Source organism: Notolabrus celidotus, chromosome 20, assembly GCF_009762535.1.
Source record: "Notolabrus celidotus isolate fNotCel1 chromosome 20, fNotCel1.pri, whole genome shotgun sequence".
NCBI lineage: Eukaryota > Metazoa > Chordata > Actinopteri > Labriformes > Labridae > Notolabrus > Notolabrus celidotus.
In genome coordinates this window covers 17,012,710-17,028,323 of record NC_048291.1, presented here as the reverse complement: position 1 = coordinate 17,028,323, position 15,614 = coordinate 17,012,710, and the positions used below count along the sequence as shown (strand labels likewise).

The 15,614-nt window shown below is 39.3% G+C and overlaps 1 protein-coding gene and 1 long non-coding RNA gene across 8 annotated transcripts in view; one reads left to right on the top strand and one right to left on the bottom strand.

The window, feature by feature from the left end:
* Positions 1–3,414: 3,414 nt before the first annotated feature.
* Positions 3,415–15,614, top strand: part of nbr1b (NBR1 autophagy cargo receptor b) — a 43,979-nt gene continuing 31,779 nt past the window's right edge. For 3 of the 7 annotated variants that reach the window (XR_004635256.1, XM_034712053.1, XM_034712057.1), the window contains exons 1-7: positions 3,415–3,710; positions 10,590–10,652; positions 11,626–11,644; positions 11,728–11,750; positions 13,412–13,600; positions 15,126–15,206; positions 15,349–15,605. Coding sequence is in view for 4 of the 7 variants with exons in the window: in XM_034712053.1 (XP_034567944.1) it covers positions 3,609–3,710; positions 10,590–10,652; positions 11,626–11,644; positions 11,728–11,750; positions 13,412–13,600; positions 15,126–15,206; positions 15,349–15,605 (734 nt within the window). In the remaining 3 variants the exon portion in view is untranslated. The remainder of the gene's footprint in view (positions 3,711–10,589; positions 10,653–11,625; positions 11,645–11,727; positions 11,751–13,411; positions 13,601–15,125; positions 15,207–15,348; positions 15,606–15,614) is intronic. The other 4 variants (XR_004635258.1, XM_034712055.1, XM_034712056.1 and 1 more) reach the window with 3 other exon arrangements.
* On the bottom strand, positions 7,143–8,077 carry LOC117832784. Its single transcript, XR_004635259.1, has 2 exons — positions 7,744–8,077; positions 7,143–7,376 (listed from the first exon to the last, which is right to left on the bottom strand). It is a non-coding gene; the product is annotated as an uncharacterized LOC117832784 (long non-coding RNA).

The window sequence follows — 15,614 nt, the reverse complement described above, 5'->3', positions numbered from 1 at the left end:
TATGGTGTGAAGAAGAATTGCTTTTTTAACATGCTTTCCCTTTTCATTTGCTCCTGAAGCCACAATTTACAGGTGAAAATGCTGTTCCCATCTGCGCCACTGTTGAGTATCAGCGGTGATGGGGGTTTGAACTGTTCCATTTCTTCAGTTGGAATTAGCTGTTTGCATCCAGGCTAGCTTCTCACCGTACTGTATCTCGTCACTCTGCAACTTCATTTTCTGAGACCATGTTGTAGTTTGTGTTATATTGGGGACCCTCTTGCAGTGATCTCACTCCTGAATGCAGGGTGGCTATTTAATACAAATATATATATATATATATATTAATACACGGAGACGAGACTGCCGGTAGCTGTTATCCTTTTAGTGGTAGTCATAGCAACAACAAACAGTCATGAGCCCACATCTGATTACAACAGACAAACACAATTAAGCTCAGAGCGCTTGATCAAAATACATCACAGTACTTGCAGCTTAAATCTATTTTACGTAAATACAAATTTAAAAACATTACCCTAGGTAATAATAAAACAACTGATAATCAATTAAGAGATGCAGCCACTGGCAAAGGAACTGTTTCTAAACTATATAAATTAATGTGCCACATTCGTTTTGACTGTCATGCACCTGTGTTATCTCAATGGGAGAAAGATCTGGGCGTTCCCCTCAGAGCAGAGCAATGGGAAACAATTCTGAGACGTTCAAACTATTTGTCAAAATGTGTTAGATACAAGTTAATCCAAATGAAGATTCTGTGGAGGTCATACATCACCCCACAAAAACTGAAGAAAATGAATTGCCATGTTTCAGATCTGTACTGGCATATGGCTGTGGGATGACGGGAACACTAATGCATCAACTATGGCATTGCCCAGAGATCCAAAGGTTCTGGATTGATGTTAAAGATTTTTTGTGCAAAATATTTGATATCAATATATCATTATGTCCTACAGTGGCCCTACTGGGAAACAAGATAGATGGAATAACATCCAGAGAATTACAACACTTGATCACGTTAGCATTTCTATCTGTAAAACAGACCATTTTAATGAATTGGAAGGTAAGAAAGGCAAAATGTTTTGATATAGACAGCTGGCTTAAAGATTATTTAGAACTGATATCTATGGAGCAAGCAGCATCAGCACTTGTAGATCCAGGCAGTGGCCACAGAGGCTCTTTGAATTTTATTTTATCAGTGATGGATAAAAGACCTTGATGGCTCCTATTGATACTTGACCTGAGTTTTAAACCCCATGAATTTTTGAATTTTTGAATGAACATGAATGTATACATTTTATTTATTTATTTATTTTTCAATTTTCTATCGCTTTATCTATACACTGAACAATATTTACGCTCCATCCCTTGCTCCCATGTCTTGTCCTGTTGTAGGTTATCACGTTTATTTGTTTGTTTAGACCTTGTCCAGTCAGAGTTGTGTTGTTGTATTATAATTTTGTGTAATAATTAATAATAATAAAAATAAAAAAAATAAAAAAAATAAAAAAACGTCACGCTGCTCTGCAGGAGTTAACATTGTGTGTCAATCAAGCCACCTTAAATGTCAGAACCATAACTGACCATTGTGTTTGTTTCTAATCGTATCTCGTTCATTTGCCTCTGACAGAAGCCAAACAGAGTCAAAGTAAGGCAGATCAGAATCATATGTTGAGCTGACCAATCAACACGGAGTTCTTTAGCACGCCTCTGTGCTTTTAAAGTTATGCATCATATTAATCAGTTATCAATTATCCTGGTAAGTAATAATTTCAGGCCACTTTTTCATGTCATCCTCCCAGGCTCTGATATTGCGCAGATGTGACGACGAGTTACCATTACAGCTTTTAATTGAACTTTTAAAATGTTCCCAAGACATTTTTGAAGATATTTGTCAAGCTACACAATGACGAATTTTGTCAACTGGATGTCCGGCACAAAATGAGGGAGTACGGAATAGCTTCACTTCCCCATTCAAGAATAAGGTGAATATGCAATAGTGTGAAGAAGTGCTAGAGAATTTATGATTACTTAAATAGATTGACAAGAACAAAAAAAGAGAAAAACAAAAAAGAAAGAGAGAATGAAGACTAGAAGTGAAAAATGATTTGTTCTTGAGAGAGAGAAGGCATATATTTGTGAAGGGGGATTATGAATTAGTGTTAATTTCGTTAACAAATATTATGACGAAGTATGTTCGTCAACGACTATTTTTTCATGACGAAAACGAGACTAAGATGCACTAAACTGCATCACTGATAATAAAAACTAAGACGAACGTATGATTAGTTTTTGTTGACGAGACGATGACGAGATGAAAACTTTTGTGGCGGATCGTCGGACATTCAAAATCCATGTTTCCCCCGCTGTGTGTCTAATCTTTAGAAATAAAAGTGATGCATTCCTGTGACAGGCTGAGTTATTATCTGAGGGGCTCAGTGTTAGCTTGGTCTTTACCTGCAAGGAGTGCTTTATGAACCAGCTCTCCTCACCTCCATGCATCTGTCTCATCTTCATTGATGATTTTTACCCCCGGTGTGCGTTAGTGACATAGACACAACCGGGGGACGTCTGTTTAATATTTGACGTTGTTGCCACTCTCACCGTAAAAAGCTCGGCGTCTACAGCTTGATTTAATCCAGTTTGGTGAAACATCAGACACATTTAGTAAGTTTGGATCAACTCCTTGTCATCAAAAATGCAGATGCATTTCAGAGTGACGTGAACTGACTGTCCACTGCCTGTGGCTGCGAGGTGCATTCAGGGACCGTCGTAAAAGTGCAATACAGCCTTTAAATTGTGTTCATGGCATTTTTATTTCAATCAAGATAATCAAAATATCTTCATAGTGGTCACATCAATAATGTTTTCTTTTTACTTTTTAGCATGCTAAATCATTTAATTTAAGATATTACACAAAAGTGTTAAAAGAGTGAAATATTGACTATTTGAACACCTGGCAGCCCTGATACTGATATTTAATCAACTACATGAATTATTTTAAAGAGAGAAAATGTTCTGGCAAAAATCAAAGACTAAAATCTGACTAAATTAGACTAACATTTTTTGAGTTACTGCCGACTAAAACTAGACTAAGACTAAAAGGGGCGGAAAAGACTAAAATGTGACTAAAACTAACAGGCATATTCGTCTTAAGACTAACACTAACACTAAATCTAAAATAGCCACCAAAATTAACACTATTATGAATGTATGTATGCAGTTATAGAAGTGTTGATGTTTATGTTCTTGTAGTTGAGGTATGTACACCTATAGTATTTAAATGGCCTCAGATTCATAAACTAACCCAAACCAGAGCTTCAGTCCTGAGGTGACGCTCTACCGTCCTCCAGTGGTCTTAAATTGCGCTGCCGCCCAGTGTTTGGTGTTTTTTTCCCCACGGAACCGGAAGTGGCTACCTTTGTTCCGGACACATGGTGCAGGGTGGGCGTGTCGAGGGCGCTGATGTAAACACAAAGTAGCCTCATCCCCATCGGATAAGTGACTGTGAAGCGAATTGGCGAGATTAACCCAAATAGCTGTTATTGTCGGGGGAAACGCTCCGTCGTCCGTCCTATGTAATATGCTTTAGTGCACTGAAAGGCAACGTCATGGACTTCTACATCAATCTGAAGGTGAATTTCAGAGGAAATTCCAAAAATTTCCTCCTGTCGGGATCCGAGACCAAGAGCTGGGAGTCAATGGAAGCAATGGTAAGAGGGGAGAATCACCGGGCCCGTTCTCTAATACCACCGATCACAGCACAGAGTGAGACCCTGTTGCCTCCTGCACTAACACTTATTCAGGTGGACTCTGTAAATGATGACATCGATGTGCCACATCGGAGCATTGTCTTAAACCTTTGAGGAATAGCCTACTAGCTCTAAATATGCTATAGCATTAGCATCATGCAGTGTGTCCCTGAGCTAAAGGAATACAGCTGTGGAACCTTGTATCGGACTGACAGCACAGATAGCAGTGTCACAGAGGACAGGGAGGAGATGTTACACCGCAGTCGTTACTGGATTATTATTATAGCGGGTTGTCCTGGAAACATGTTTACCAGCTCGGCATAACTGGCCTGAGCATTTTGAAACACATATCCACCATTTGAGATGTATTCTATTGTATTAACTCGGCTGTTATGACAAATGACTCAGTGTTATTGGGTGTGAACGCTCTCTAATGTAGCCTAGGACTTGTTCATAACGTGAAAGTAAGAATGCAGAACAGATAATGTCCTTGTACCATAATAGATTATATCCTCTGATTTGAATGAGTTTATGTTGCAGGCAGGCCTTTATCTTGTATATTTAATCATCGTTAAGTTGTCTTTCTGTTTCCTGACATGTTTGTTTTTCTCAGAGTTATTTCACATAGTTTTGCTATTAATAATCAATCAATCAATGGAGCTTCATTTATATAGCACCTTTCATACAAATCAAATGGAATTCAAAGTGCTCACAGCGATTCAAATCAAGAAAGATGTAGAAATGGAATAATGTCAAGACATATTAAAAAATACAGAAGCCCTAGAAGGACATTATTGGATAAATTAATTTTTTTCTGTTTTTTACAAGGTAAGTTAATTTCACTTGCTTTCTCAAGATCTTATTTTGCTCTCTGTTTGTTTGTTTGCTGGAGATAATGAGAAAAATAAGTTGAGATCTCGAGAAAAAAGAAAATAAAATTGTATTAAGTAAGGGTTGGTAGTCCCAGAAAACTAGCATGAATTTGAATGTAGCATTTCCTTAGGACTCCATCTAACCCCTCCCCCCCTCCCCTTGGAGCTCCTCCAAAACGATGCCCCTGCTAACATGCACGAGCGCTGCTGATTTGCGACCATATGATGGTGACTGATTCAAAACCGGTCCTCAGCACATGGTTTGTGTTTTGCACTACGTCAACTCATGTCTGACTCAGCAGTAAGAAAACACCAAAACATTCTCATAGTGAAAGTTAAAAACACAAACAAACATGAAATGTATGTTTTGTAGGAGGCGGGCAGAACGGTAGGACAGGATTCGATTGGTTTCATCATTTGGCTCCTGATGGCAGGGATTGGTAGGTGTCTTCCTAGGTTTACTCCGTCTGTAGATAGCAGCTTTTTTTTTCGCTCTTTTTTAAGAACACATTATGTATTGATTGCCATCGGGACATAAAGATAATTTTAACCAGTATAACAAAAAGTGTATCTAAATCTGACTACCAACCCCAGCTTTAATCATGGTCTTTTACGGCTTCCGTACTAAAAATAAGGAGTACATTCAAATATATGGTAACAAAGCAACCCCCGGTCTCAAAATATGAAGCACATGCAGAAGTGCTAAAAACTGCAGTTCATCGAGCGTCCTCTTGAGGATGGCTGCAGAAACACCGGAAACCAAATTAAAACACACCCATTAAAAAAAGACGATCTTTGCAGCATAAATAAAAAGCCTGGTTCATAAAACAGTTTAGGTCTGAATAGCTAGTTTCTCTATCAGCACACACTGTACGGGGGTTGAGTTTTTTTATAACAAGGTATTTTTGAAGGTATTGCACTTACAAGTTTTGCCCAAATAAGGACATGGTTGACTTGATTGATGGGCAGGCACTCTGTGGCTGTTAGCAAAAAGGCTAAAGGCCCGCCTCTTTACCTCACACTAGCTCAGACAAAGTTTGGTTGAGTTCAGCATTTCCAATATGGCATCTGCTGACGATTGGTTTCAAAAGAGTGCTCAGGAACAAATGGGTGACGTTACAGATACTACATCCATTGATGTAGTAGCATATTTACGTCTGCAACATTTGTACGTTAGGCTGCCTTTTTGTTGCCAAATTAGTTGACTTATATCATTTACATCTTACACAAACAAACAAATAAATTAGGTAAGGTAATAAGAAATAAATAGAAACATAAAACATTAAATACTGGAACTTAAAAAATCTCATGGTTTAAAATGTTATTACATTTTAAAGAACTGGATATTCTTTAAAAAATAAGTCATATTTATTTTACAGTTCCCTGAAAACGATGTGTGCCACATCACAAAGAATGAACTGAATTCAGTAGCGGTTGGCTGGCACGTGTCTCTTATTTGGTGTGCGCACCTCTGTCTACACTTACTGCATTCAAAGTATAGAGGAACCACCCTGTTCCCGTTTGTTTCTTTAAGCTGTGATTACATAATTGACAGCAACAATATTGGCTCAACATTTGTTCAGGACTAGGGCTCGGTTTTTAAGATTATTCTAGTGCGTCTACAATGACCAAGTGGTAAGAAATGTTCGTGAAGAAAGAGGAGGCCACACTAAGTGTTGGCAGTTCTGTATGTGGACAGAAGAATCAACCTGTGTCTTTGCCTTTGTCTGTGTTTGAGGCTGCCATTCAGAAGTATGTGGCTGATGATGAGTCACTGTGGTGAACCCAAGTCACATTCCAGGCAGTTGTTGAGTTACCACGTAAAGCAATTAGCATGCTCTAATGGATACACAGAACAGGGACTGCACTAATTTCAGTTTCACTACCATTTCAATTAAATCAGTTTCTAATGTTTGTTTCAGCTTTCAGGTTTTAGAACAGTTAAAACATGCATGATCATTTTTTTGTTGGCTGAATATAGCAAACTTGATCTCATCAAAATTCAGATTTCAACTTGACTTCTGACTGACTTGACTACAGGTGCACACAGGAACTCTCAGTGTAGGATAGCAATGACATGTATATTTCCAGATATCACAGGAAAAATGTGACAATTTCACTTCCAGCTGAACTTTTTGTTGGACAGTAAATAGTCATTTCAATGTTAATTGGCACTATTTTTCACACATTTTAAGGTATCATTAAAATGTTTTTTTTTCATTGTTTATTTGTAACTTTTGATATATTACCTGTTCAGCCAAGCCTAATTATATTGCAGAAAATGGCTCCAAAACACCATGTAATTAATTAATTTTTATACTACTGTCCAGTGTCAAGAAAGCAGTTGACACAGAAATGGCTCAATAAACTTGACTCACTACTAGGGCTGAACGATATGGACAAAATTTCATATCTCGATATTCATGCCAGATATCTCGATATCGATACGATACGATATGACTATGGGTTCAGTGAAAGCTAAGCATTTTTCAGAGGAATAAAAAAATCATAATACAAAAGATGTGGAAACAGCAGTTTTAATGATGAGAACTCTGTCAGTCATCAACATTAACATAAATTCACCAATAAATAAGAAGAAATCAAACATTTTATTGCAGCTCTGCTTTAACAATTGAGGCGCTTCTGGGCTTGCTCAAGTGCCACTCTTTTTTTCCAGCTGTGTGAGAAGTGGCACACCAACTTTTTGCAGACACTGTTGCATGGCTGATCCAGTTGCCAGCTTTCACAGTATTTTCTAGAGAAAATAGATGTACAAAATAATACATAAATATATTACAACACAGCTAAATAACCACATATTAATGCAGATTGTTCTCTCTCTCTCTCTCTCTCTCTCTCTCTCTCTCTCTCTCTCTCTGTCTCTCTCTCTGTCTCTCTCTCTGTCTCTCTCTCTTATTCTCTCTCTCTCTCTCACACACACACCCTGTCCCTCTCTCTCTCACACACACACACATATACGCTGTCCCCTCTCTCTCTCTCTCTCTCTCTCTCTCTCTCACTCTCACTCTCTCTCTCTCTCTCTCACACACAAACACACACCCTGTCTCTCTCTCGCGCTCTCTTCTTAACAAAGTTATTAAAATAAACATAGTTAAATGTACCTGAAAGTAAAGCCTGTGTCCAAAGCACTGAAGCCGCGTCCAGCCATTCACCTCCAAAGCCTTTATCATGTTTGATGCGTTATCGGTGATCACGCAAACCTTTTGGTCCTCCTTCAAAACCCAGTCTGCTAATGCACCTCTCATCTCATGTGCTATATTATCCCCAGTATGCTCCCCAGGGAAGAAGGGCGTCTGCAGATATCGGGTGTTGAGTTTGAAGTTTGAAATGGACCGTTAAACTGATGTAAGGTTTGGTCATCCGGCTGTGGTTGTGGCAAAATGATCAATTTCACGGAGCTCGGATTCAACTTTCATTTTACTTTCGTTGTAGAGTTTGGGAATGGCCACTTGATTAAAATATGTTTGGGATGGTATTTTGTAACGTTTGTCCAGCGTCCAAACCATTGTCTGAAAAAGGTTTCTCATGTTTCTCTTTTTGTTTCCCAGCTGTGTGTAGTGTGTGAGTGTGTGTCTCCGTCTCCCTCCTTCCCTCCCTCTGATGTTTGTCATTGGCTGGCTTCAGCTGTCAATCAACTGCAAGCATGAAAGGAGTTTTATGGTTGGCTGGCCTTAGCTGTACATGTCAGGGCAAGCATACATGCAGGGTGAGCGGGGAAAATCTTGTTGATATCGTTGATTTTGCAAAATTATTATCTTGAATGTTCATATCCCGATATCGATACGATAAAGATATATTGTTCAGCCCTACTCACTACTTACAAAATTCTATTGGAAAAACAGCAACCCCAGAATAAAATTAACCACCCTGCAACAATGAAAACAACAAGGAGGCCTAGAAGCACCAAATTTTCAATATTACTACCTAGCAAATCAATTAAAATACCTTATCAAATGGATCCACGCAACCCCCCACCACCACCCCTGGATTGACATTGAACAGACAGAATGCAAAGATATAGCAATTACAGACTTACCGTTCCTAAGCAACTCAATTAAACACCACAACTGCTTCAAAAAAAACATTGCAATTGCCACAACTCTGACAGCCTGGTGGAAAATCAACAAACTAAAAAAAATGACAAAGCCTTATACCACACTAACACCTATTTGGCATAATCCGGACTTCACTGCAAATACACTACCTCTAACAGGCACAGAATGGAAAAAAAAAGGGATCACACACCTCCATCACATTTTTCACCACAACACTTTGTTAACATTCCAACAGCTTATGGACATTTATGGCATCCCAAAACAACAATATTTACAATATATTCAGTTAAAACACTCAATCAAGTCAAAAATAGATATTTCTAATGCACACCTGGAACAACTCCCACTACTGGACAACATCAATAAAATTGCAAAATCGAATAAACCACTATCCAAACTGTACAAACTCATATCATCCACTGACTCCACCAATACACCTCCTATTCCAATAAACAAATGGGAAAAAGACCTCAACATCCACACCAATAACCACTTCTGGAACGAAACCTGTGATTACATATTCAGCATGTCCACCAGTACTAACCTAAGACTAATACAAGATCATCCACAGAACACACATCACACAGCACAAAATGCACATAATAGGACATACCGGATCAGACATATGCACTGAATGCACACTCAATAAACCCGTTCCACTGTCCCCTTCTGTATGCATACTTGGCATAGTTCTCAAATCTGTCTTGTAGCCGGTGAAATAATGCCACAAAACAAATCAAATCAAGTCCAGATAAAACCAAACCATATAACACCAAACCCATTCTGCAAGAATTTCCTGAAATACACCCAAACAGACTCCACCCTCTATGTATTTACTCTTTTTTGCTTCTCCCTCCCTAAATCTCTTTTCTTTTCTCTCTCCTCTTTTTCTTTTCAACTGAGTTATTATTTCTTTTTTTTTTCAGCCCCTTTGATCTCGGAGCTATTTTACTTATTGATTACTCTTATTATAATATATTGCCACATTACTACTTTTATTGATTGCTAATATTCTTATTATCTTTCTTTCTTTTTTGTTCTCCCTTTTTGTTTTCTTTTTGTTTTTTTTTGTTTGTTTTTTTGTTTTTGTTTTTGTTTTGTTATTTTATTTTATTTTTTCTGGTTTTTGTTTTGTTTTGGGTTACTTTTTTCCTCCTCTCTTCTCTTCTGTTTTCTCTCTCTTCACAAGTGTATAAATGTGTCCTTCCATGTTTTGTAATGTTCGTACTTGTTTGTATGTCTGTATCGACTAAATGTTTATATACCAATTGGTGAATTATAAGATAAATAATAAGAAAAAAAAAGAAAGCAGTTGACTCATAGCTTCAGAGTTCTGCACCTTTTATTTATTTATGGTTTAATTATTAGGGACAGACACAGTACACGATTAAAGCCATCCAATGCAAGTATCATAATGTTGTAGTGGATGCTCATTTGCAGCATCCAGCCCCAGAAAGGCTTTTGAGTGAGTAAAAGATTAAAACGGTGAGTTAAAGAAAAAAAGAAAAGGTATGAACTTAATTTATTGTCCTTTTCTGTCGACCACAGCAGCCAGGGAGAGTTCATTAGTGTAAGTGATGCTGAGTCACCAATGTCAGCCTTTACTCTGAGTTGTTGTTTTACTGATGAGAGTGATACGGGAAAGAGTTTTGAGTATAGACTTTGCAGATGGCTCAGATATTTTTTGGTGTTGTTTTGCCCATCCAACATTAGCCCTTGTGCCTTCATGGAGCTGCATGATGTGGTAATACAGAGAGAAGATTGTCAGTAGGGCTGCGTCCCTAAAGTGGATCGCTGCATCCATAAATTGTGACCACTTATTTTATGTCAAGAACAATTAACCAATTATACTCAGAACTAATCAAATTTTTATGTCGGTATTTGGTGTGCAGGTGAAACGATCTTTTGGTCTGTCCAGTCTTCAGCTGACATATTTCGATGAAGAGAATGAAGAGGTGAGAGACTCAATTGTTAATCTGGGTTTGTCTTATTTGATAATGGTACTGTTAACTGTCTGGGCAATACTGAGTATAGCCCACTGACAAAAACCAAGGGTTAGGTTTAGGGATAAAGTTCACTGACGGTTAGGTTTAGGGACTAAGTCCGCTGAAAAATACTAAGGGTTAGGGTTAGGCATAAAGTCCACAGACAGTTAGGGTTAGGGATTTAGTGCACTGACAATTACTAAGGGTTAGGGTTAGGCATATTCACTTCACGATTTACTTATCACATTTACAACAACAGGTACTTAAGTTTTGGAATTATTCAAGTACATCATTTCTCATTGCAGCTGTGAAATGGACTGTTTTGATCCCTTCCAAAATGTTTTCATACACTCCTTATAATACTCTGGGTGTATCAGTGACAGAAAATATACATTTAATCGACCCATTTGTCTGCTGGTTAACTGTACAGCCATTGCATCCTGTTTCACAGCTGCAGACTGGAGTCAGTTTTTGTTGTTCTAAGGTGATAAGTGGCAAATCCAGTTTTTATGATGGGGATGGAGTTACCAAAAATATGCTACCCTGTAATGACATTTGATTTTGAAGCAGTACCCCAGCAGTTTGGTGTTCCACATCTATAATCTTGAGAGACTAAACTGATGAATTGAGGAAGGATTACCTATATATTTGTGCAAAATGACTGGGTTAACTGAGCCAAAATACTGGACCCGACATTTGCCTTAATTCAGCTCTGATCCATCTTTCTTCACTTGACTCGGCCAAAAGTAAACAATTACTTTTATAAGCTGAGTAAGTATAACTGACCACAGTAACAAAACCGAGACCAATATTTAGAATGTGGGTTGACTGTTCCTTTAATCTCTAGAAATATATTTCCAAACCAATTCTAAACACACAACAGTAAAAAATATAAAAAATGGCAGATTTACGTGAATAATTTTCTCTCTTTTTATTTTACCAGGTGTCTATTAACAGCCAAGGTAAGCACAGTCAGAACACACATAGGGTAAGGTACAATTTCACATCAATGTCGTGTTAATATTGCTTTCTGATTTTGTTTCAGCGGAGTATGAGGAGGCACTGAAGGTAAGTTGATTTGAAGTTAAGTGGCTTTTCACGAACATCTACTTGTGAGAAACATAGACCTACATTTGAACTCTGCTCAATTGTCTATCTAAATGGGAATGGATAAGATGAAGTTACAATGCCATTTTTGAGACTTTATTCCATGCAAAACTTACTTTTGAAGTGTAATATGATACATCTGCTTTGCAAGTTGAGTCAGCTCCCTGGTAGCCTACATTAGCTCTTCTTTGGGAACCATGGCATCCTCATACACAGAATAGCCAGCTACGTCAAAGCATTCAATGTACTGTACTCGTGCTAGAATCTGGATAATAGAATGCATGCCGGGTCTCTCCCCAGTAAGAAGAACCTGGAAACTCTCCCTGGGAAGATATCCAGGGGACTTCCTAATTATATCTTCATTACAACTAAAGCAAGGGAAGCAGCAGCTTTAATCTTCCTATTGTGATCAGAGTCTTGTGGATATCATAGTCTGACCCCTGTGACTTGAGATAATCAGAAATCTGTGAAAACTGATGTTACATGGCAAATACATTAAAACAAAATCTGAGTAATTTGGGTTCATTCTGTGTTAGCAAGCTATTTCTGCTGACGTGTGACTTGCTAGGGGCTGTGAAACTGCCACTCACCATAGACAGAGAGCTGACACTATGAGGCTAAAACAGAACAATAGAAGTTGGTGTCCTTCCAAAGTCTTCTGAAAATGAGTCAACCTCCGGTCTAAAAATATGAGTCAATGTGGAAGTGCTAAAAACTGCAGTTCATCGCAGATCTGCTTGAGGCTGGTTCCAGAAGTACCGGAAACCACATACACACCAATTAAAAAAGACAATCTTTACAGCAGAAATAAACATGTTTACAGCCTTGTACAAAAGACGAGTGTAGTCTGGATAGCTAATTGTTCGATCGGCACAAACTGTACGGGGGGTGACTTTTTTTCTAATGCGGCAATTTCAAAGATATTGAGATTACGAGTCTTCTAAGAAGCACAGCTAACTTGATTGACAGGCGGGAACACTGTGGCTGTTGGCTAGGAGGCTCAAAGCCCGCCTCTTTACGTCACAATCGCTCGACAGCAGCAATATGGCTGCCACTGTCGATTGGCCTCAAAACAGCGCTTCAGAAACGGATGGAAAACAGATGGGTGACGTCATGAAAGCTACGTCCATATTTTATACAATCTATGGTCAAGACCTAGTTAACAGAGCTCAAACAGGGCACAGGTCAGCCTTTAGTTGGAGAAAATGGCAGAAAAACGAACCTCTTGGGAGAGGACTCAGTCTTATCTCATCTTAATCCACCATGACCATTGCACCTCGCAGTATTTAGCAAGTTACAGTGGCAAGGAAAAACTTCCTTTTAACAGGCAGAAACCTCGAGCAGAACCAGACTCATGTTAGACAGCCATCTGCCTCGATCTACATGAAAACAACCGACTTTGGTTCAAGTTAATCAAGATCAAAATGTCCCTTTGCTTTGGTCTGAACCAAGCCACCCTGTAAACAGAAATTTCTTTTTATCAAGACCTTCTTGACCTGTACAATAACCTGAAAGCCATACTCCTTATTATTCCGCAGTTGCTAATTGCTGCATTGCTTCAGGGCTTATCATCGTGGTGACACCAGCCTTCTCACTGACCAATGGGGTTTCTTGTTTTCCAGAGCGCAGGAAGGCAGGGGAACCGACTGCTAATGAACGTGTACGAGACTCGGGCCCAGCCGACACGGGTCCCCACCAACAAGGCCAGTGCAACAGAGCCAAAGAGGGGCTTCAGACCCCCACAGCACTGCCCTGCTCTGGCCCAGGTGGTCAGCCGCAAAGTCCAGGCTGCAGTGCCGGATCAGGGCATGGTAAGAGCCAAACACAGCAGGTCATAAAGGACAGTGGGCAGGTGTTTTCTCAATATAAGTCATGATAAGTTATCTGATCTACAATTGAATCCCGCATCTTTATGCCAGTGGTATTGCATTTACAAATCAATCAATCAATCAATTTTTATTTGAATAGCACCAAATCACAACAAACGTTATTTCAAGAAGCTTTTACAAACAAAGCAGGTCTAGATCGTACTCTATGTTAAATTATTAACAAAGACCCAACATCAAGACAGGATAAGATCCAGTCCCCTCTCACTGACAGGACTCGATCTTATCTCATCTTAATCCACCATGAGCATTGCACCTTGCAGTATTTAGCTAGTTATAGCGGCAAGGAAAACTTCCTTTTAGGTAGAAACCTTGAGCAGAACCAGACTTGTGTTAGACAACCATCTGCCTTGACCAAGTTAAGATTGGAAAGAGGGACAGAGGAGGTTATGAGAGAGAGAGAGAGAGAGAGAGAGAGAGAGAGAGAGAGAGAGAGAGAGAGAGAGAGAGAGAGAACAATCTGCATTAATATGTGGTTATTTAGCTGTGTTGTAATATATTTATGTATTATTTTGTACATCTATTTTCTCTAGAAAATGCTGTGAAAGGTGGCAACTGGATCAGCCATGCAACAGTGTCTGCAAAAAGTTTTAGCAAGCCCAGAATTGAGGCGCTGTTAAATTGTTAAATTGTTTAATTCCTTCTCAATTTATGGGAGCCTTAAGGCAGTATAACACAAATCTTGCAATAGTTCATTCATCAGCAACAATAACACAAATACAAGCAAATCTATTAACAATACTGCATATATATGGACATTTTTGGCCTACTCAAAAGTGTATGTTCATTTTTATCACCCAGCGGCATCCTCCTCCGGTCATGAAATTTGAAGCCAACGCGGAAACTGCAGTTCAACGAGCGTCCACTGGAGGCTGGCTGCAGAAACGACTGCAACCACATACACACCCATTTAAAAAAGACGATCTTTACAGCAAAATTAATCATGTTTACAGCCTGGTTCAAAAACGGTTTTGGTCTGAATAGCTCTTTTATCTATCAGCACACACTCTAGATGGGGTGAATATTTTTATAACTCGTTATTTTTAAAGATATGAAACATACAAGTTTTGCCTAAACAGGGCCTATGCTGATTTGATTGAAATGTGGGCACCCTGTAGCTGTTAGCAAAGAAGCTAAAGGCCTGCCTCTTTACCTCACACTTGCTTGACAAAATTTAGGTTGAGTTCAGCATTTCCAATATGGCACCCGCTGACATTGGCTTCAAAACAGGGCTTTAGAAAGAGATGGGTGATGTCATGGATACTACTTCCGTTTGTTATACAGTTTATGGTTAGTCTATTGTAAGTTAGCGTCCTCCAGCTACAGAAAATAGTATTTATTGAGTTAAAAGATTTGCAATCCATCACATCTGAAAAGTACCATGACGATGATCTGGAGGAAAACATGTTGATGGGTAGGTGTCACTAATTGGTCATTCTCTTATGTTTAGCAGTTGATAATGAAAGAGGTGAAAGGGACCAAAGAAGAAGACAAGACTCCTCCAGCCTGGTTCACATCCTACATGGAGAAGGTAAGAACAACCTGATAGAAGTGACTTGTCATGATGACTAACAATGAAGCACATTTCAGAGGTGCTCAAACCAAAAAATCTATACGCTCTCTCCATCGTTCTGTCGTCCACATCTCCCACGCCGCCCTCTCCATTCCTCTAGTTTAAGGACCAGGTGGTCCGTGAGGCCGTGGAGAAGATCTGCAGAGAGTTTTCTGGACAGTGCTGCATCCACAAGCCCCTGGGAGGAGGTGGAGGAACAGGGACGGGAGGCGGAGGTAGAGCGGAAGCAGTGGGAGGAGCAGAGGCTGAGCAAGTCCCTGAGGTTTCTTCTTCCACTCTGCCTGGAGCTCCATCCTCCTCCACCCCTCCTTGCTCCTCCTGCAGGGGGCAGACCACTGGAGGAGGCTACCAGTGCAGGTATGTGTT